The following is a 23,232-nucleotide window of genomic DNA, read 5'->3' as shown; positions in this document are numbered from 1 at the left end:
GCCATGAGGCCGGGGAGGGGCTGGTCGGGAAGTTGTGGCTGACTGCTGTAGGTGTTTGTGGTCCTTGGTCCAGGCAAAGTCTTTTTTGTTAATCATTGTCTATGTGGCAGGGACAGGCTTGCCCAGAATCCACTCACTGGCATCCTGGAGGGTGGGAGAAGTGTCCGTGGTAGGTGTCCAATGTGATTTGAGCCTGGGCACACCTCAGGAAACACATCCCAGTTCAGTTCAGTGGTTCCAGGGCCTGGGGGTCTGGAGAGCCTCAGGCCTGCCTTGGACCATCATCTCCTGGGTCCCGTCCAGCCCTAACATTCCAAGTCCACAATGCAATCAGCACCTTGGACGACATCTTACTTTAAAACAGTAGCTGAGGAATCTCCTAGACAGTTCTTTTTGAGTCCTTTGATACGGAAAAGAGCTGCTCGCACTGCACTGGGCCCAGGGAAATGGGGGCAGGAAGCCAGGGAGGGGTCTTGGGGGGGGTTGCTTAGAGCAAAGCCAACCCAATGAGACTCTTAGTCCAGATATTAAAGAAGTAGCAATGAGCAGGGAGCTGGGGCCTGGGGGTGGGCATCCTTAGTCTCAAGGGCATCTCCAAACACACCTTCAGGGGGCACCCAGAGCAGAGGGGATGCTCTGTGCACAGGTCTAAGTCATCCTGTGACACGGTGGGAGTGCTGGATGCATAATGGCTGGGCAGTCTGCTCAGTTGGACCCTCGGGCCCACAAAAAAGCAGTAAGGTATTTACACGGGTGCTGTTGAAGCAACAAAAGCAAAAACTCTCCTTCCCAGGCCTGGGGCAGGAAGACGGGCAGGTGGTCAGACAGCTAGGGGGCTGGCAGGCTGGGCTGGGGCTGCAGTTGTCTGCAGATCAGTCTGTTGGTTTGTGGAGACCCAGTCACATCGGGAGAAGCTCATCAACTGACTCTTAGAAATGGATGGGTGTCTAGAAGTCCAACAGCGCTACCATAGAAGCCCAGAGTCCCTGGCAGGAAAAGGGGAAGGGAGTTTCAGGCGAGTGGGGGGTTGCTGGGGGTTCGGTCTCATTGGGCCCCTCTGGCTGTGTTCGGAGGGGGCTGGGAGGCTATGGCCTTCAGTGATATGTGTCATAAGTGCTTGGCGCCTGCCTGGCTCCTGGGGTCAGTGACGGTCGTAGGCCGTGGCAGCTGCGGGCGGGGCAGCTCCTCGGGCAGCGGCGCTGTAATAGTACGGGGAGCCTGGAAGAGACAGAAGAGGCCACGGAGGTTGGAGGGAGACCTTGTGCCCCCAGCTCCGTACCAGGGGTCCCCTTTCCACCAGTGTCCCCTGCCTCTGTCTCTTCCTCCCCCTCCTCCAGTCCAGGCCACTGTCCTCTCTCACTAAGATCTCAGTCCCTGATCAGGGCCGCTGCCTGGTCATAGGTTTCAGGCCCTCCTCACCAGCTACAGCTGGGGTGGGCAGACCGAGGCCAAATCCACCCGCCCCCTGCCCCCCCTCCTGCCCCCACGCTGCTGCCTGTTTCAGTAATTAACGCTTGACTGGGACCGAACCTTGCCCGTTCGTTTCTGTATGGTCTGTGACTGCTTTCATGCTGCTACTGCAGAGCTGAGTACTACAATAGCGACCACATGGCCTGCAAAGCCTAAAATATGTACTATCAGACGCTTTACAGAAAAAGTTTGCCAGTTTCTGAGCAAGATGATGAAAAGTCATCACTTCGTAGTCTGGCCTGTGGAAGCTTTGTGACCTAGCCCTGCCGACCTCTGGATTTCCCTCTAGGACCACCACCCCTCCGGCTCACTCCCAGGCACCCCGCTCCTGCAAAATCACACTCTGCAGCCATCTCAAGTATACCAGAGGCCTAATGGCAGCTACCACAGGCTGAGCACCTCCTGCCCCTTTACACACGTTGTCTGATTGAATCATACGGGGCAGGTAGAGCTAGCCCATTATATCCACTTGCACGCCTCCGCGCCTTTTCCACGCTCTGCCTCCTGCGTGGAGCACGTTGGCTGCACCTTCACCCCCTTTCCTGTCTGCTGAATAGTGCCGCCTCCTTCAAGTCCGAGAGCCCCTGTCTCCTCCTCTGGGGTGCCCCCTGTCCTGAGCCCACACCGTGCTGCAGGCTGGACCACGCGCTCTGATCATCTCTTTCTGTGCTTCTTCCCCCTCGCCTGCACGGAGAGCCCCACACAGGCAGGGGCTGGGTTCTGCTCTGCTCGGTGTCTATCGCCAGCCCCCAGCCTGGAGCCTGGCACATGGCACGTGCCCGGCTAGGTTTGCTGAGAAAATGAGCAACAGCACTGAGTGAACCAACAATAGTAAAGACCCTGCCCATTCATTCATTTATTTTCCAACCCTATTGGGTGCAGCGCTGGGCAGTAATGAACAAATGCAGGCCAGTGTTCAGAGTCAAGAAGGGGGTCAGAGCTCTGAGAAAAGAGCTCTGGGAATGCAAGATTATTCTGGCAGGGTCAGGCTTCCTGGAGGAAGCGGGTTGGGTTGAACTTGGAGGACATGAAGATTTGGATATGTGAGTACGTGGGCGAAGGGCAGGGGGCAGCCCTGCTTCCTGTGACCTCCAGACAAAGCCAGCGTGGGGCATTTTTTACTGATGCTGGGTTCTTCCCACTGTCTCGGGGCTGCTCTCTTTAACTGCCTGCTTTGGATGAGGCCTGCAGGAGCCCTGCTCTGTGTTCAAACTCCTCTCCAGGGACAAAAGGGTCTGGGGGGCTCAAGGGGACGAGCAGATTCTCAGAACCACAGAAGTTAGAGACACTAGGCTGTCTCTTCCTTTTACAGGTGGGGCTGAGGGTAGTAGAACTGAGGCTCAACCACTCATGTGCCCAAAGCCACAGAGCCTCTCAGGGCCAGAGCCTGGTGTGGAATTCTGGTTGTCGGCCCCTAGTTCAGGACTCTTTCTTCCATGACACAGTTCACAGCCTGTACAGCTATGTCGGAGGGCCGTGTTTATCCAAGTGGATAGCAGCTGGGGTCCTGTCAGCCACTGTAGACCACGTGTCTGCTGGGGCAGGAATAGTAAGCGTCTTAATTCCCCAGGGGAGGTGCCTCATACTTATTCTGAAATCTCACCCAAATCCAAACCAATCCCAGCAGTTCTCCCAGATGCCGTAACTGGGCACCAAGGCCTGAAGATTGCCAGTCAGGCTCTGTCACTCCTGGCTGAGTGAACCTGGACAAGTGGCTTCACTCCCCTGAGCCTCAGTTTTCTCATCTCTAAAAGGGGGGTCACAGTGGGGCTATACGAGGGCACCACGAAGTAAGGATGTGAAGGTGCTCTGGAAATGGACACTTTTCTAAGCCCTTTATATGCTTTAACTCTTTTAATTTCCACAACAATTCTATCAGGTAGGCACTAGTATTGCCCCCATTTAGCAGATGAGGAAACTGATGCACAGAGAGAATAAGTAGCTTGCCCAGGGTCACGCTGCTAGGAGGTAATCAAGAGGGCAGGGTTAGCATGTGCCACCGCCCCTCCAATCCCAGCCCCATTTAGTGGGTAAAATTCTCCCTCCCCAGCCCCCAGGAAGGCAGTAATGGCTCAAGCAGCAGTGACGATGGGGGCGCAGGCAGTGCCTTGCTGTGCTGTTCCGGAAGGTATGGACACCAGTGCCGTGCTGAAGTATTCCCAGAGATGGATTTTTCTGCTGCCTTCTGTCACCTCCCTGGTTGGAGCCCTGACTCAGACACCTGGCAGCCTCCTCTGCTCTCTCTCCTGAGGGAAGGGACCAGTCACCCACAGAGTATCTGCGGTGCCAACCCAGCATCCCAGGTGAGAGGGGTGTGTGTGTGTGTGTGTGTGTGTGTGAGTGATGTGAGGGCCAGCCCCATGGGCCCGAGCATGGCACAGGAGCAGGAAAACCACAGGGGCTGCCCCCGCAAATGAGGGACAGGAAATCCTGGCTCAGGCCTCAGAGTTTCCCAGGGGCCAGCTCTCACCCTGGGCTCTGACTCGCTTCCCTCTCAAAGCCTAATCTCATGGCCAGGCTGTCCAGTGACCCCAGTGCGAGGGCTCCATGGCAAAAATCAAAAACGCTTGCATTTACCGTGAGAAATGAAAACATCACCTCACAAAGCGCTCTGTCTTCCTGGTGCCCATTAGACCTCCAACTAGAATAAACTTGTCCTTTCTTCTGTCATTTTTCCTCTTTAATTCACATTATCATCAATTTACTTCTTGACACAGTCATTCCGGGCTCCTACTCGTTCTCTAATCCCTTTACAGTGGCCACAGGCGCTCCGGTTCTAATCCTAATTGACCGCAGCGGCCTTTCTTCCTGCCGCCAGCCTGCCGCCCCGCCTGCCCGGGGCCCCAGTGGGATGTTGGATCCCGGCCACCCTGGCTGGGCTGGGCGTGGGCAGACCGCAGGCAGCTCCTGGGGAGGAGGCTTGGCGGGAAGGGAGGCTCTCCTGCAGCTTCGTTAGGTGGCATTGCTCATCCAGGTGTGGGCAGGGTGTGTGAGGGTCCCACCTGTTTCCACAGCTCCCACTGATCTAGCAGAGCACAGAGGCACCTCAGAGCAGGTTTCCCCACTGGCACCCTCCCCAAGTAGCAGAAATACTCTGCTTCTCCAGCCCAGTGGGATTCTTTCAGCTAAAGCCCTGAAGACATTGGGGAAAGGGCAGGCTGATAGATGGGAGCGGGCCTGAAACTTATTTGCAAGACTGGCAGAGCAAGCCTGGCATCTCACTCATCTTCAGGAAAGTGGGATCACTGCATTCCGGGCCTCAAGAGAGCATCGTGTTCAGCTCCCGCTTGAATGAAGCTGCCAGTGGCCACTATCCTCATTTTACACCTGAGGCAACTGAGGCCCAGATTGGTTGATGACCTGACCGTGATTCCCCAGGTTACAGACTTGGGCAGAGCAAGGGCCATTGCTCATGTTTGTAACAGCCCAACATTGTTTAAACTTTTCTTGCGTTTGCAGAGTTTTCTGTGGTATGAGGCCTGCCTCTTTGAGTTAGAAGTCAGAACTCATTCTCCCAGTTGCCTTTGCTGCTAGAGCACAGGGGCGTCACCTGGGTCCTGCCAATTAGAATCTCTTGAGTTTGACCTCAGTTGGGAGGGGAGCAGCTTGAGGAAGTGGGCTGACAGACTCTACCTGCTGGAGGTGGGTACAGAGGCAGGGCAGAGCTCTCAAGCACCCCAGCTGAAGCAGTAGCACAGAGCGGGCTGCTTGCGGGTACCAACAGTGGAGGCGTATACGCTAGAGCAGCCCTGGAGTTGTTCCTGGCTGTGTGTCCCATGCCTGTCTCTTTGGTCCTCCTGGAGATTCTGGGAGCCCCCAATATTCCTTAATAAATTAACTTTCTGCTTAAACCAGCCAGAGTGGAATCTGTTGTTTGCAACTGAAAGCCTGACAGATAAATACAATAACCTGGCTTTCAAAAATAGATCAGCGCTGTTCTCATGGCATACAAGGTCTGAGTATTTGGGATTCCCAGGCTTGTTACTATGGAGAAATGAGCTCTTTTCCTGGCTGTAGTACTGTTCAGACTGAATTGGTCAGGAAGAGTAAGAGTACCACATCACACACTGATTATGAATACAGGCTCTAAAGTCAGGGTGATGGGAGTTTGAGTTCTCATTCTGCTGCCTGCATGCTGTGTGACCTCAAGTATGTTAATTAACCTTTCTGAGCCTCACTCTTCATCTGTAAAGATAATATTGATACCTTGTGCCCCCTAGGACTGTTAAAAGGATAAAATGAGGTAACCCACATGAGGGGTTTTTCCCAGTGCCTGTATAATTAGCAAGTGCTCATTTAGATGAACAGAGTTTTGATTCTTTTTCCTCTTCTCCACACTGGTTCTGGACCCCCTCAAGTCACTGAGCACATCCCAGCACAGATGATACACTTGCCTGAGGCTCTCTCACCCCCAGCCTGTGAGCTCCCTGGGACATTGTCCACAACTTTTCCACACCAGACACATAGTCCATGCATATAATTGGGGATATGAACTGGATTTCACTCCAGCCTGAGTGGCAAAGGCCTCGGATGTGGTCTAGTCCCACCTTCCCCTTGACATCCCCTTGGGGTCCTAGCTGCCCACACAATCAGGTGCAGACTTCTTAGTGTGGCATTCAAGGTCCCCCACCTGTGGCCCTACCTCCTACTCCATCCCTTTGCTATGCTTGCCTGAGCAGCTCCCTCCTCACTTCTCTGATTCTTGAACTCCCAGGCAAATCAGCCTATCAGATACCTCATAAAAATTAGAAAAAGCAGCCATACTTCTGTGCCAGGGCTTGGGGCTTTGTGCCATGCATGGGCTCGATTTCAGCCCCCACTTGTCCCCTTGGGCAGTACACGACCATATGTGGAGGCCCTAGGTCAACATGGCTTCCTTGGGGTCATATCCCCATCACAAGGAACCCCTCCTGCAGCCTGGCCCAGGCTTCCTTTGTGCCACATCCCCTGTGGGTCTCACAGCAGCGCTGGGACCAGGGCTCTCTATGAGGCTGATTTGCAGGGAGTGGCTCCCAGGCTCAGGCCTCCTGACCCATCCCTCCACCCCAACCCCTGCTGAAAGACTCGGTTCAGGGTCAGCGTTTGCCTCCTGAAACTGACAACTGGGCCAACTCAGAACCCAGGGCCTCTCAGGGGGGTTGTTTAAGGAAAAGCATTAAGTAAGCAGAGACCTTACCTCATACTTAGAAGTAATTTTTACCAAAACCAAAAAAGAAGTCTGAGCAATCAGTCCCCAGATTCAGCCCCTCCAGGAGTCCACAGATGGCAAGAACCCAGTCTGCTATAAAATGAAATATTCAGGCACAGGGCCTGGAGTGCTAGTTGGCATTGTTCCTTATTTCACCTGAAGTTCTGCAAGCTACACCAAAATGCTTTGGGCGGCCCAAGGCTCAAACTCATGGGAGGATTGCAGCCAGGAAGGGATGGTGTCTACGTCATTGTCTGTCCTAATCACCAAAGCAGGTTGGGGAAGGGGCCAAGGCTGTGACTTCATGGCCTCCTTCACAGACCCATGCCTAGCAACTTGAGTTTGAAGACACCAGGTTCTTGCTTTTTTGATAAAGTCTATGTTTCTCAGTCCTGAAATAATTCAGGATCCAGGGAAGTAACAGGTTCTTAATTAAGCAGGCCTTATTAAGCTGTACAGATAAACCTGGATGGTCTCAGAGGCCCTTCCATGCCTGACCTTAGTGGAAATTCCTCAGCTGACTGCTGGGGAGAGATCGGTGTTGCTGCCTACAGGCTGATTCACTGGCTCTGCCCCCAGGGTGTGTGACATCTGTGAGCACTGAGCCCCTGCTTCATGCTCCAGAATCTTCAGCTCCAGCTGGCACTCACCAGCTGGTCTCATGTAAGTTCATTGCAACAAAACAAAGGGCTCTCCTTGGCCTTTTGAGGGCTGAGTTAGCCCTGCTTGGTCTTTGGGGTGGCCCAAATATCTTTGATGATGTACACAGATCAGGCTGGCCGCAGCCATGGACCATCTGCAGTCTGAGGCCTGGGCAGAGTCTGGGCACCAGCTGAGCTCGGAACGGCATGACTTGGCAGGCCTTCAGCCACAGGGCAACCCATTTCTAATGGAGCTGGCTCTAGTGGTGTCCATGGCAGACATCACTAATCAATATCCATGCCTCAGAGTCCTTACCAAGACAGATAGCCACTACCAATCAATCCAAGTTGGTCTCCTGGCTGCTCTTGTTTAGAGATTTCTCACCAAAATATTCAATGATTCTTAAGAAATATGTTACTCTTGGGCAGGCACTTTTCCTACCTTTCTCCTTCTCCCTCAATGGCCTTTTTAAATCTGTTCCCCCCCTGTGCCATTTTCCCTTATCCACTAAAACATCGGGGGGAGCACTGAGGGCATAAGCAGGGCTGGAGTGGTGTTTACTGTCCTGAAGCCCCATCACAACTCCCACGTTGCAAGCATCTGGGGAGAGCTACCCACCCCACCTCAGTGACCGGACCTGAGGATATTGAGGGACCCTCGCCCAATGAGGGAGCCCAATGGGGCAGTTGATGGCCCAGGGGCCCCGCAGGGCCTCCGCCAGTACTCACCGAGCAGGCCTGGGTTGGGGAACCTCCAGGAGTCGTTGTACGAGGGGTACTGAGGGTGGCTGTAGGGGCTCCCGGAAAACTCACTCCCTGCATGTGGTGGGTGGAGAGAGAAACAGGAACCAAATGTCAAGTCAGGTTCGGAAAATGCCAATGGTATTTGTCTCTTTCATAAACTGCGGGTACTTTGTGTAACCAAGAAAGGCAAGTCCGGTCCACCCCCTTATCAAGTGGACAGCTGTCATTGGCATGGTCTACATTTTCCCCTATAACCTTTTTCTTATTAGTGGGATTGAATACCAACCTCTCACATGTGTACCATTGGATTACCATGTGCCAGGTGTTCCCTGGGGTTATTGACCCATTTTACAGATGGGAAGACTGATGCCCAGGGTCTCTCACAAAACAGCCTGGATTCACCCAACCCAAGTCCAAAGGCCCAGACTGCTTGGTTCTCAGCAGTAGCCTAAAAAGCCACTCAACAGCCAGCTACCTATACAACTGCTGAGAACCAAGCAGTCTGGGGCTTGGGACTTGGTTCTCAGCGCTGACAGAGGCCACTCCAGGACCCCAGTGTGGGTGCAGTGCCACTTCCATGTGTTTCCTGAGTGGCTCTAGACTGGGAAGCCAAAGATGACCCCAACTCTAGTCTAGACCTCTGTGCCGTGAATCCAGAGAGGACTGCTCTCCAGGCCTCAGTCCAATGGGGAAGAGGAGACAAACTCAGGCCCCCGGCACTTTGCTGAGATGAAGGGACAAGCTGAAGGGCTGGGGGAGCATGGAAGAGCGACTGGGGGGGCCTCCTGGGCGTGGGGAAAGGACCGAGAGCTGCAAGCTGCGCCAGGTGGAGAGAGCAGTGGGTGTGGGCGGGCAGAGCCGTAACTGAGGATGGCTCACTCTTGCCCAGCTGTTCGTGGAGCCATGACGCTTGCGTCTGGCACTTCCTTGTGCCCTCACTTCCAGCCACAGGAGAGCCTCTTTACCACTAGCCAGTGTCAGGAGAGGAGCTCAAAATCCCTGCCCTCAAACCTTGCTGCCCTGGCTCTGTAGCAGGACAGGCCCCTCCTGTCTCCTCCCTGTGGCTGCAGCTCCTGGGGTGTGGCAGCCCCAGTGCCTGGCAGCAGTTGTATAGGTAGCTGGCTGTTGAGTGGCTTTTTAGGCTACTGGTTACAGAGCATGTGGGCCCCACCCTGGCAGTGGTGACAGGAGTCACACAGCCCCATGAGACCACCCTTGCACCATCCATGCTTCCATGGATTCTTGTTAGGGATGCCAAAGGGCCGAAGGGCAGGAGCCTCTAGAAGGACAGCCAGCCAGAAGTCAGGACCTGGAGCACTGCTTTCTCTCTGGGGGCCTCGGCCCAAGTGTAGGGGCCCCAGGGCTCCACCAGGTACAGCAAGAACAATAAAGCAGGCCCGAGGGCCCGCCGCTCCCACCCCCCGGGCCCAGCCAGCCTCCTCCCCACTTCCACAGGCAACTGCAGACAAGGCATGCGCGTGCACACGCGCGCGCGCACACACACACACACGCACGCGCGCACACGCACACATGCATTCCTCCTCTGGCCTCTCTGGGGGCCACTCCCAGCCTGACAGGCTGAGCCTTCCAATTCTCTGTTTTTTATGCCTCAGTGGTCAGGGTGTCAGGTTCCAGCGTGCAAGGGAGAGCATGGTGACAGTGCTGGGCCACAGCAGCCCAGCCTCTGCATTTCCATCAGCGCCACGGCACCTCCTCCTCCTCCTGGGGGGTCGGGTGGGGGAGCAGAGCCACAAGCCGCCTGAAGAAGGGGGACAGCCACCCTCTCCCCAGGGTTCTGGACACCCACAGAGCTGCCCCATCAGAGGCGCTTCCTGACAGCACTGCGCCTGGCCCGGAGCATTGGACTACACCAGCAAAGGCCGTCTCTGCATCTCCATCTAGCAGCATCGCGCCTGTCTGCCAGGCCCAGCTCCAAGGCCACCTCTTTCAGGAAGCCTTGATCTCCAGCCCCCAAAAGTGCAAGTCTCGGGCCTGTTCAGCTGGAGTTAATTAATTAATTGTATCCTTGTTGTCCATCCCACACCCTCCCCTCAACTCTGTCCCCAAATTGGCAAAGGGCCATAAACAGCTCCAACTCCTCGAGAGGATGTACCTGTCAGTGTTGCCCACCATCCTCGACCCTGTCCCCACCTGCCTGACTTTCTAGAATCCCACTCAGATACCTCTTCCTCTGGGAAGCCCCTCTCCTGCCCCTCCTGGGGCACACCCTGTCTCCCGCTGTGCCCCACAGCGCCAGATTTGCCCTGACCTGCACGGGACTCTCCTGTGACATGGAAGCGTCTGTCTGCAGGTCAGTGTCTGATTCCTCTCAGCACCCACATGCCACCCACCCCCAGTGTAACACCCCGTCCACAGCAGACAGTCGGTGCTCCATGAACCGCCGGTAGCTCGCTGCCTCTACCTGTAACACGACGCTCTTGTCCACATGGCTCTCTCCCTCACCTCCTTCCAGGCTTTGCTCCAATGTCACCTCTGAACCATTGCATTTCCAATGGAAACTCCTTCCACTTTCCCTGCTTAACTTTTCTCCATTGAACTGATCACAATCTAACATATCTAACTTATTGTGCTTATCTTTCTTGTTAATTCTGCTTCCTCCACTAGGATATAAGCTCCATGGGGGCAGGGAGTTCATGCCTCTATCTCAATGTCTAGCAGGCCCTGAAAACTATTTGTTAAATGAATGAAAGAATGGGAACTCCTCCCATTCGTTCACAGATGACGGCTTTCACTGCTTCCATTATTAGTACTGATAGCCAGGGGTGTATTGTGCACCTGCTGTGTGCCAGGATTCAAACCAGTTTATCCGATCCATTGCCCAGGTTCCATCCACCACGCCATCCTGTTCCTGGTGGAAGAAATGAACCCCCAGGGACCCACCCTGCCTGCTGTGTTTAGAGCACTGGCATGGTGGTACCTTCGGCGGGGCCCCTGTCCTATGAAATGCCCTGTGAGAGTGTGCCCTCTGGGTGAGGGGAGCTTGACGGTCTCTGGGGCATGAGGCAGACCTCAGGGCTGGTCCAGCCACATGCTGGGGACTCCAGGATGGTGTCATTATCTGAAGTGCCACACAGGCAGCTGGCTGGGTTTAGGGAGTCCTCACCCATGAGCTGTGGGGAGACCAGGTCCTCAATTGCCAAGAAAGCTGCCTGTCTGTGGACCCGGACTAGCTCAGCCACAAAGATGGCTGGGAAGCAGCAGACCACCCAGATTCAAGCCCACATGCTGCCACTGAACCCTTCAGCCAGACTGCCTGGGTCCAAGTCCTGCGTCTGCCTCTTCCTAGCTCTGTGACCATCAGCAGGTTACTCAACCTCTCTGCACCTGTTTCCTCCTCAGTAGAGTCAGGACAATTAATAGATCCCACTGCACGTGGTCACTGTAAAGACTGAATGAATGATACACAGTGTCTGGCACGCAGTGACTGCTCAGCAAATGTCAGTCACATGACAATGACCTGACATCGGTCACCAAGGCCTCCTTGGCATCTAGAATCTCATTTAACCCTCCTGACAGTCCTGTGAAGCTCACGAGATGGGTGCAACTGTCTGCATTTTACATGTGAGGAAATGGAGGCTCAGGAAGGTGTGGGGGGACTTGCCCAGGCCAGGAGGCAACTCCAAGTCCAGCCTCCTGTCTCCCAGCCCAGGGCCCTCTGCCCATGTGACACTGCCTTCCCACCCTGGGCCTCTGTCTTCCATTTGTAAATGGGCAGATCAGACCAAGTGATGTCTAAAGGCCATTCCTATCTGCTGAGCCTGAATTTCACTTCTCAGGGGCCACAGTGCTCCCAGCAGGGAGGGAGGCCTCTCCTTGAGGCTCTGTGGGCCCCACCTGATGATGAGTTTCTTTCGGTCTGGAGGCTCCAATCTCCTACTGCGTCTCCCCTGCTTGAATTCGCCATCATCACGACACCTGAGGCACATTCACCTTCTTTCCTTCAAATCTTAGGACCGCAGCTTAGAAAAGAGAGCCTGGTCCAGCCAAGACAAGGTCTGGGGAAAGCACTGGGGATGCCTTCTGGGTGGAGGGGAGCATGTGAGCCAGGATGGGTAGGAGTTTGATATGCAGAGGCAGACAGGGCATTCCGGGCACAAGCAAAAGTCTGGGGTGGGATGGACAGTGTGACCCCCGCACAGCCAGGTCTTCATGAGGCCCCAGCAGAGGCAAGCTATGGAGCAGAGTGGGGAGGAGCAGAAACGTTATGCATTTCTCCCTTCAGGGCTGGGACCCGGGAAGCCTTCAGACTCAGGAGGACCAGGACCTGGAGGATGGGCTGCAGGAGGTGAGCCCGTGGTCAGGGAGACCAGCTGGGAGGCTGTGGTCACAATCCAAGCGAGAGGGAACGGGAGCCCGAGGGACAACACACCTGCAACATCCACAGGCACGAAGCAATGCTCCTCCAGCACAGGAATGAGATTCTCAGGCATCATATGAAAGCCCCACTTCTGGATCATCGTTGGGGCACCCAGAGGTGAGGCCAGAGGGCCCAAGACAGAGCTTGCACAATAGACGCTTCTCTTATGATTGCCCAGCACCAAGGACACCACGGGACACTTGCCTCATTCCACTAACTGATCCGTGCTTTGGGCATCTCTCAAAAATGCCAACCCTTTAAACTGGGAAACCTTTTCTTTATGCATTAAAAGAAAATCTTCCGTGAGGCCTGACTGCGGTGCCAGCTCATGCCCAGCAGCTCATGCCCAGTAGGCAGTGAGACCTCCATTTGGGAAGCACACAGCACATGGACCCTCCTCAGAGACCGTGTCTGGAGGTGCTCCGACAGAAGCCCCAAGAACTCTCAACAACAAAACATGGGTCATGATCTTCTCCATCTTCAGTCCCCCAGGAGCGAGCAGTCCTGAGGAGAAAGCAAGACTGGACCTTCTGAGACCAGGCCTGGAACTGGCACCATGAGCTAGGCCCCCGCACTGTGCTGGGCCACCAGAAAGTGGGGAGGGGGCAGGGAGGAGCCTGCCCACAGGGTGGGTGTGGGCTTCCCGTGGCAGTGCTGAGAGGGAGCCTGCCCCCATGGTCTGTAGTCAGCCTGCCACTTATTGGCTGCGTGGCCTTGGGAAAGTAATGGAACCTCTCTGGGCAGAGTCTTGTCATCTTGAATATGGGCCTAATAAAACACCTACATCATAGGATTGGTGACAGGTAAACAAGATAATATTATTGGAAGAACAAAACTACCTGCTCCTGTGCCAAGGAGACTGGGGAAGCTGGGGAGTGAGGGAAGACTGAATCAGTCCCTAAAAGGAATTTTAGAGCTTTATTTATTTTCATTGCTGAGTTCTTGGATATGCAAAAGGAGGCCCAGAGCTGGGTTCAGGGGTGGGGATGGTGACAGCTCACGTGTGGTGCGTGGAGGACTGAACGACCTGAACCGAGGGAGGTTCTGCTATCAAGAAGGAGAAAGCGGGAGACAAAAGGAGACGTCCGTGCCCCGTGGGGTGCGAGGAGCGAAGAACATTCAAGAAGTGGGCGTCTAATTCCCGTTTTAAGTCACCCACATTGGGACGTAAAGCCTGCTACACGCTCAAATGCCAATACGACTGGGCTGGTGCTTTCTCCCCGCGTGGAAACCGAAGGAAGCAGCTGCGTGCCACGTTTGGGCAGCCAGTGGGGTTGAGGTGAAAGACTGTGGTCCAAGAACAGTGTGGATCACAGGGCCCGAGAACTCCGTGATGTCAGGAAGCCTGAGCCACAGGCGTGAGCGCGCGGAAGTTAACCGTCGCCCCTCCAACGCCCCGTCCGAGTGCAGTTAGGAAGCATCTAGAGGGCGTGGCACTCCATCTCATGATAACCCCATCCAAGATTTTAGAGCAGAGAACTCAGGGGCTCGGGGCCGAGGGACTTGGCTTCTCACTAGGTATCCGAGGGACTAGCGATCACTCCCCTCATTCCTACCCAACTCCAAGCAACTCACTTCTTCCCAGAATTAATGGGAAGTAAGATATGCCCGTTCCCCCCACCACAAACTTATCTTAGATTAAACCTCACCAACCTCTGCTGAGACTCATAGTTCCAGATTATTTGAACTGGACAAACTTGAGAGATAAGTTCCTTCAACCTCCCCTCCCCCAAGCCACACACCAGGCAGGGCCAGGGCAGGACCAGGGCAGGACCAGAACACCGGCCTATTTCCAAGTCCCCGGGCTTCCACCATCCCAAGGAAGACATCACTGGGCTGGGCCAGCGGGGGAGAGAAAATACTCCCCTCACCACCCTCCCCACCTCTGGTATGTCTGAGAATTTTCAAACACACAGCAAAGTTGAAAGAATTTTACAGTGAACACTGTGTACCCACTACCTAATTCCGCCATCAATATTTTCTTACACTTGCTTATCATCTATCTCTCCCTCCAGCCTTTCATTCATCTTATCTTTTATGTATTTCCAAGTAAACTGGAAACATCAATACATTTTCCCCTAAGTATTTCAGCCTGTGTATCATTAACTGAAATTCATTATTTGTTTAAAAGTTTTTTCTTTTGATGTAAAGTGTACACATAATGAAATGCACAGATCTTAAATGTACTATTGCTGCGTTTTGACAAATGTATACACCTGTGTAGCGGAAACCTCTATGAAGATATAGAACATTATCTTCACCCCAGAGAAGGAAAGTTCTCTTTTGCCGGAGAAGGGGGCCTTTTGACCATGAGAACCCAGTTATCTGGGGATCCGACCAAGTCATTCCCCATGAACACGGAGCTCTAAGATTAGCCCTGACATCTCTCCTTCTGTTAACTAGAAGAGGGCAGTGAGTACTTTCATCTGCATTGTCTGTTAGAGCAGGGAACAGTTAAGTCCTTTGTGCTTGGCTGACGTATCAAGCACATTAAGGAAGTTATCAAGCGTGATGACTTGGAGGGTATAACCCCGAACACTGAGGACTGGGTAACTGTGACTAAAACAAAACAAGGCGGGCTGACTAAATCTGTTGATGCCAGCTACACTGTCTTTTATCTCCTCACTAAGCAGCATCCGGAGGCTCACTGGGCATGGACTAACATTCCAGCCTTTTCTCCAGCCACCCTCCATACGGAGAGCCGCCCAGCTTTGATCGCTCAGTGGAAGAAAGATCTGCAGCCAGAGCCCTGTGGCCCTAGTAACAAGGTACCGGTTATTCTTTTTTTTTTTTTTTTTTTGCGGTACATGGGCCTCCCACTGCCGCGGCCTCTCCCGTTGCGGAGCACAGGCTCCAGACGTGCAGGCTCAGCGGCCATGGCTCACGGGCCCAGCCACTCCGCGGCATGTGGGATCCTCCCGGACCGGGGCACGAACCCGTGTCCCCTGCATCGGCAGGCGGACTCTCAACCACTGTGCCACCAGGGAAGCCCGGTACCTGTTATTCTTAACAGGACCACTCACAAAGACAGCGAGGGTGTGGACTGGCTAGTCGAAAACGGAATAACTTCTGAGAGACAATGGCTGCTGGAAGACAAAGAATCCTTTCGCAGCAGCTTTCAACCGAGCTCAACAGAGCAGCACTGGAGAACGCGCGAGCCGAAATGCTCCTGACAAAGTCGGCCGAAGGCTACCTGCTAGGCAAGCTTCCAGTCGGGGACATCACAAGGAACAAGGTGTTTCAACTTTTCCAGGTGAATCGGTACGACCCCGTCTTGGCAGCGAACACCCTAGTTCGCTGGGCCCGGCGGGAGTTCAACAAGTGCAACCGCCATCTGGTTCTACAGACCTGCGACCACCAGCAAGACAAGCATCGTGGAGGCTATTGCCCGTGCTGTGCCATTTTATGGCTGTGGAAACTGGACTAATGGGAACTTTCCTTTCAATGACTGGGTAGATAAGATGGTGATTTGGTGGGAGGAAGGAAAGATGACCAGTAAAATTGTAGAGTCTGCTAAAGCCATTTTGGGTGGGTCGGCCACGCGGGGTTGATCAAAAATGTAAAGGTTCTGTGCAAATTGAACCAACGCCTGTACTTATTACCAGTAATATATATAAGTGTACTGTGGTTGATGGGAACAGCACTACCCTGGAACATAAGGAACCTTTGGAGGAAAGAATGTTCCTTTTTAGGTTCACAGTAAAACTCAGGCATGATTTGGGGAAATAAGTAAATGGGAGATAAGAGAATTTTTCCAGTGGGGCCATGGCAATGCTATACCAGTTGAACCGGTGTTCGAGGTTCCTACAGGCGCTAACAAACCCCACTTACCTGAGAGTGCTATGAATAGACCAGTTGTAGTTTCGGTAGCGAGGGGATTTCCATGGCCTTGGTGAGCAGCTCAAAGTTCCCCATGTCAGCTGGAAAGTGCCGAAGTTCCCCCAGCTCCTCCCTCGTCCCCTGCCGCATCTGCTGAATCAGCAGCTGACACAGGGATATAGGGGCCCCCCAGGAGGCAAGGGAAAACACACAAGAGGAGTCTCTTGACCTGTTCACAGTGCCTTGACACCACTGGTCTGGCTGAAATAAAGGTGAGGTGTCCAGAGCGCAAGTTTAGCCGTGACAGAGCTGTTGTCCTGTCGTGCGAGGAACGTAAGGGGTTGGCGAAGCTGGTGGTTTTGGATCAATCTAATAAGCATATGCAGGAATATCGCACGTGCGTGGCTCATCACAGTTTTGACTGTTATGAATGTTATCCGGGCAGCGGCTACTTGGTGCAACTCAAAACCTGGATGCGCTGTCCCTAAACCAAACCAACAGCAGCCGTGGCTTCCAGTGGCTTCCAGCTTTGTCTGGATCTGGAGGATGACCTAAACACTCTGCAATGAGTCTTGTCCTCCCTGGCTATAAGTACCTTGGCCCTATTAACGGCCTTGCTAAGGGCTGTCAGGTCAACAAGGTGGATGCAGCCATGCGAGTCCATGACCTACGACAAAATAATCGAGGAGGGAAAGAACTCTTATCTCACTTTTAATTCAGCAGACCAAGAGCTGATAGACTCTTTCCTAGGAGATACCTCCTTTGGTGGAAACCTTACTCGAGGTGTCTTCCAGGCCAAGAAGCGCCTGCTGACACCTATGGGCCTCACAGACATGCCCCACCCCACCCCCGTAGCCGCTAAAGACACCAGCCCTGGAGAGCCCAGTCTCCCCGCGGGAGGACGAGGAGGAGAATGTACCCCTTTGGCCCCCCGCGGATCCTCTGGAGTGGCTACCGTGAGAAGCGCAGGAAGCAGTAATTTGGAGATGGCTACGCAAGACGCAGAAGTTTCAGATGCAGGCGGCGGCAACAGAGGCATTGGAGAGTCCTCAGGAAATTGGCATGTGATTCTCAATGGCAAGGGAATCTCGTCACCACTCGTTCCACGAGAACTTGGGTGTTCCCCTTCTATGACAACAATCTCTACAAGCAGATTAAAGGCCATGCCTCTGACATGTCCGCCTACTTGGGTTACAGCGCCCCTCGGCCTACCTCGACGTCAACAGATTCCAGTGCCACTGGAGTCCCCAAGACTGTCAGCGACTCATCAACAACTACTGGGGCATCCGACCAAAGGCTCGTAGAATCAAAATTTTCAACATACAAGTTAAGGAGGTCATGGAGGCAGCAGGCACAAAGACAATTGCCAATAACCTAACGTCAACCATCCAGATTTTTGCAGATGACACATACCAGCTGCCATACGTGGTTGGAAATGCCACCGAGGGGTGCTTGCCCGCTTTTCCCGGTGATGTTTTTATGTGGCCTCAGTACTGGTACTGCACTGTGCATATGAAGAGCAGAGGGAACACATCCCCTACTCCACGCTCAGCTTTTTATTGCCTAGAATACTTTTCCAGCCAGATGCTTCGCACTGGCAATAATTTCGGTTTTCAATATGCCTTTGAAGACCTCCCTTTTCACTCTTGCCTTGTGCATAATCAAAGAGTGACTCATCTCTCCAACCCCCTTGTCGACCGGTACCTATATGGGTTCTACCAAACTTCAGCAGATGGCACAATTCAAACCACAAAAATTAAGAAGAGTAACTATGGGCAAAAATACACTAACTATGAGCTGGGCCCGTGGCAATGCATACAGGGCTTCTCAACCAATAAAGAAAACAATCAACCTAACATGTCTGCAGAGGACCAAGCAGTGGAGAATTGGTTGGCAAATGCAAAGAGCTTTTTTTTTTTTTGCGGTACACGGGCCTCTCACTGTTGTGGCCTCTCCCGTTGCGGAGCACAGGCTCCGGACGCGCAGGCTCAGCGGCCATGGCTCACGGGCCCAGCCGCTCCGCGGCACGTGGGATCTTCCCGCACCAGGGCACGAACCCATGTCCCCTGCATCGGCAGGCGGACTCCCAACCACTGCGCCACCAGGGAAGCCCGCAAAGAGCTTTTGAAGGCCCAGACCAAATGGCATAAGCAACTGGAACAATGCAGGGAAGGTGGTGTACATAACAGCTTGATAATGCAGACCACCGACAAAGCACCTACCCCACATTTCACCAAAGAAGATGAGACTGAAACAACAAATATCTATGCAGCTACTTCTGGCAGAAAAATTCCATCGAGTCAAAACACCCCCAGCAATAAACCACAAAAGTAAGTGCCCTTATATATGGGTGTACAGCCTGGTCGGGTATGTATGGATAAAGACATCTATCTCCAGGGCCCTATTTGGGCGAAAATTCCTGACACTGATGGCAATTTTCAGCCTCATCCTAACATGGGAGGCTCTGGGTGCAAACATCCACCTCCGATGATTCTGCAGAAAAATACTCCAGTCCCTGCAGAACCTCCTGCGGCCTTCACTGAAACGCCTATTAAGTCTTTTATTAGTCAGTATTCCACTGGTCAGGTAACAGTGGAAATTGATTGGGAGCAAAAATCAGAATCCAGCAAACGCTGGAATCCAGAGATCCGATTCACAAATAATTACACCCCAACTGATTGGGCAGAGTTTACTCCTAATGTTATTTTCCTCGCTTTATTGGGTCAAGATACCTTACTAAGAACCTGTAACCCTGATTCCTCTATAAACCGTGTAATTCCTGAACCAAATATAAGTGTGTGTGTATTATTTTCGTCTTTTGATGTTTCCCTCTTATCTGGTTCATTCATTCATGGTCACGGCGGTGGCGGGGGGGTGGGGGGGCGTGGAATGGTGGCTGGTGTAACCGGAAATCAAGATTGCATCAGACAGAAGTGAGGTAACTGGCAGCACATCACTGGACCGGAAACACGTCATCAGAAGGCAACAGGGCTGGGCTAGGATTAGGGTAAACCTTACCAATGGGATGTGCCAGGGCCGCCCGATTGCTGAAAGGCCCCTGAGTGGCAAATGGAAAGCCCTTCCAAAGCTACTAAACAGAATCAAGCTGAGGAATAGCTGTTCTCTCCTCAAAGGCCCAAAAAGAAAGCAGAGACTTAAGAAATTTAGGATAAATGGTGGATTTTCCCAAAACAGCACCATCTTTCAAACATAGAAGAGCTGGCTGTAAAATAACAATAACTATTGTAAAAACCAATAACTAGGTAACTAGAAAGGAGTGATTGAAATTAAAAGTTTAAAGGGGGCCACAAGAAAAGGCACTGGGGCTTCCCTGGTGGCGCAGTGGTTAAGAATCCGCCTGCCAATGCAGGTGAGACGGGTTCCAGCCCCGGTCCGGGAAGATCCCACATGCCGCGGAGCGGCTAGGCCTGTGCACCACAACTACTGAGCCTGCGTGTCTGGAGCCTGTGCTCCACAACGGGAGAGGCCGCGACAGTGAGAGGCCCGCACACCACGATGAAGAGTGGCCCCCGCTCGCCGCAACTGGAGAAAGCCCTCGCACAGAAACGAAGACCCAACACAGCCAAAAATAAATAAATATATATTAAAGAAAAAAAAGAAAAGGCACTGAATGCAGCTGTCCTGGAGATTCCAGGGCCAGGAAAGTCGGCAGAATCAGAGATATTTTCAGTTTCCCCTTTGCTAAAAGCTCAGAGATGGCAAGAAAGTCAAAAATTCTCACTCTCACTAAAATTCTCAGAAGTGACAGGTAAAGGGCTCAGTGTAGCTCTTAATTAACCCAAAACGACACCTGCCAGATGATGGGGATTTGCAGAGCGCGCTGGGGGCCGACCCCATCTGCAGATGGTGGGCTCCCACCTCTGCTCAAGACCTTGGCCAGCTGTAATTAACATACAGAAAGTCTTTCAAAGTGACTTCGCAGCCAAGTTCTATTTCTGAAGGATTCAAACTGGGCTTTGAGAGAAAATCTCTGCAGAGGAAGAGGAGGAAGAAGGAATGATTTGAAAAGGACCATGAGACTTCTACAGTCCTTCCCTGTGGTTTGGTAGAACTGCATGGTGCACCGTGGCTCAGGGGTCAGCGGGTACCTGGGCATATACAACACTGTCTATGGCCAGAGTGATCCTGACTAGAGCACCCAACACAGGCACAGCCAGCCTTTCAAATATATTACATATTATTTATATAATATACCACCTACGTTATTATAAAATACACACATATATACACTGGATAGATACATACACATATACGTGTGTACATACAATATATATAACACACGTATTCACAGATATCCATGTGCACATGCACACACATGCAGGATTCTGGGGCTCCGTCAAGCCTCTCTGAGTGACCTTGATCAAGTCTTTTCTTCTCACCAAGACTCAGTTTTCTCATCTGCAAAGGCGGTGTGTACGGGAGAGATTGAAATAACTGACCTCAAAGGGCTTTCATGGCTCAGATCCCCCCTTTCCTATCTTCCCTGCACTCACCCCCAATCTGGTCCCCTTGAAGGCCAAGGTTTCTCAACTGTCTTCTCTCCAGAGCAAGACCTTCCTGGGCTCCCAACGGAGAAAGGAAAACCCAAGCAAACTCGGTAAAGGTCAGCCCTGTCAGCCCGGACAGCCCAGCACACAGAGCATCGATCTGTTCCTGGGAAAAACCTCTTCTCCCACCAGCTAGGCCAGCCATGAAGCCCTTCAGAAAAACAGAGAGAGGAGAAAAACCAAGGGAGAGGGTGAGAGTGAGGGGGAGAATGCAGAATGTCTCATTTCTGCTTCTCTGGAGAGCCGTGGACTTTGCAGTTAGATGGTGGTGCTGGCAGGGGCACAGCGAGACGGAGCTGAAGACCGGGGTTGAGTCCCTGCTCTTCCACCATGAGGCAGTGGAGTGACCATTCTGAGCCTTGACTTGGTCCCCAGTAGAGAGGAGGCTGTTGTGCCTGCAGCCCACTTCCTGTTGTCTGCAACTACAAAGTCCCGAATGCAGGGACCCTTCAGGGAACTTAGGGGAAACAAGGCCACAGTCACATTACAGTGCCTCCAACACAGACCACAGGACGTGCACAGACCCCACCTGCTGGCCACCCATCAGAGGCAACACTGGGGCCCTCGAACCACGCGGGGCCAACAGAAACATATTGCTGGTCTGCTCAGTGTTGTTTGGTTTTTGTTTGTTTATTCGCCACACTGTGCATTTCTTCCCTGGCTGCCTAGTGTTTTAAAGGGGCAAATGTGTCATCAGCTACAGAACAAGCAATATACAATTGTCTTGTTCCCGATGCTGATTTCCCCTCTTTCTGTGACGTGCCTGGCCCCGTAGGTATTTCAGTGTGAGACCCATGGCTATGCTCTGACTCACATTGAGCACTTCTGGTTCAATTTTAATCTGTTCTCTTGGTGTGGTATTATTCCAAAATTCTGTCTCAATGCTCTCATTTAAGCAAACAATGCACAAGACAACGTAATGTCTCACTAGGGTGCAAGACAACACCTGATTTGTGAGTATGTGTGCAGAACTGGGGAGTTCCTGGTTTCTAGTGTGCCCTTACCTGGGAGTGCCCACAGGCAACACACGTGTGAGGACCAAGCCTGCAAGGTAATGCCCAGAAGGCTCACAGTGGCATTCAAGGCCCTGCAGGGTCTGTCCCAATGAGCTTCCCAGCCATACCTCCCACTGCCCCATTGCTCTTCATCTGAAATGCCACCTTCCTCTCCCTCCTCATGTCCGATCCCCCACCTTGTCAAAACCCAGCTCAAATACCACCTCCTCCAGGAGGCCTTTCTGGATTGATTGTCCTCACTTTCCCGTGAGCCCCCAACCCTGGGTGGATCCCTGGCTATGGCCCAGAGCACTTCCTGCGCAGACTCAGGGTGGTTGTGACCCTATCTTGCTTCCCCTGTTGGTGAGTCTGTGGCTCCTCCTTGAGGGCAGGAGCCAGGACTGATCATGTGTGACTGACAGATCCCAGTGGCCCCGGCTGGCCCCCAGCGCCTGGCTCCACCCATAGTACAAATGCTGGCTGAGTGAGCACTGCGTGTGTCCGACAGCTGTTCCTTGAGCCAGGTGCTTTCAACAGAAACAGATCGTGAAATTATGCTACAAAGCATTAGTGAAACACTGGTCCTTGCTCTTTGATAGAGGCATGAAGCATGAGACAGAAAGACAGACGAAGGCAACAAAACACACCGAAAAGAGAGGTGAGCTATGTCTGCTGCAGGGGCCAGGGTGCAGGTCCCATAGGTGGAAAGGGACACTGGATGAGTGCCATCCTGAAGGGCTAGGACCCCCATCAGGCCTCTCTTGGCCTCACTGCCACATAATGACAGCACCAAGGTTGGCTCACTCCAAAAGAACAAAGAAGTTTAAAAAAAACAAAAGAGCAAAAACCACTGATAGTTACAGCTCAGAAACCAGGACCAGACTGCATTCCAGGGGGCCGAAGCTGGGTTGGAAAACTGGGCAGGTTTTTTCCTGAGTACTCATTTGGCCATCAGAAGATGCTGGGTCTGGAAACCTGAAGACCTTCTTTGAGTGACCAGGAGGTGGCCAAAAGCCCCATTCCAAGCCTAAACGTCCAGACTCCAGGTTCTACAGAATTCTGCGGGGATGACACTAAATTGCATTCCAGAGAAAATCAGCTCACAAATTTGTGATGGATGTCTAATAGAGTCACAAGAATTCTGTTTATCCGTTCAATTCAGCATTCACAGTGGCTCTATTCAGAGCTCTCTGCTAGGCCCCCTTCCCCCCACTCGGGATGGTGCACAGGCCCCGTATTCAGGGCACACCCTGCATCTAAGAGGCTTCCTTAGATCCAGAACTAGGCATTTAGGCACCAGCAAATGGTGAGGAGGACTTAGAAGCAGAGCAGAAGTTATCATTTATTCTGGCTGGGGTATCCAGGAAGGCTTCTTGTAAGAAGTGACTGTGATCTGGACTTTGAAGGACATTGAAGCAGCATCATTTAG

At 52.8% G+C, this 23,232-nt stretch overlaps 1 protein-coding gene across 8 annotated transcripts in view; it reads right to left on the bottom strand.

Annotated features, from left to right (window-relative positions):
* Positions 1 to 1,141: 1,141 nt before the first annotated feature.
* PAX5 (paired box 5) overlaps positions 1,142 to 23,232 on the bottom strand; it is a gene marked incomplete at both ends in the record, with an annotated part of 184,414 nt that continues 162,323 nt past the window's right edge. For 5 of the 8 annotated variants that reach the window (XM_082657339.1, XM_082657342.1, XM_082657343.1 and 2 more), the window contains 2 exons: positions 1,142 to 1,218; positions 8,029 to 8,115. In XM_082657339.1, the coding sequence (XP_082513465.1) occupies positions 1,142 to 1,218; positions 8,029 to 8,115 (164 nt within the window). The remainder of the gene's footprint in view (positions 1,219 to 8,028; positions 8,116 to 23,232) is intronic. The other 3 variants (XM_082657341.1, XM_082657344.1, XM_082657345.1) reach the window with 1 other exon arrangement.

This window comes from Grampus griseus, assembly GCF_964374135.1.
Source record: "Grampus griseus genome assembly, chromosome: 6".
NCBI lineage: Eukaryota > Metazoa > Chordata > Mammalia > Artiodactyla > Delphinidae > Grampus > Grampus griseus.
This window is presented reverse-complemented; position numbering and strand designations above follow the sequence as displayed.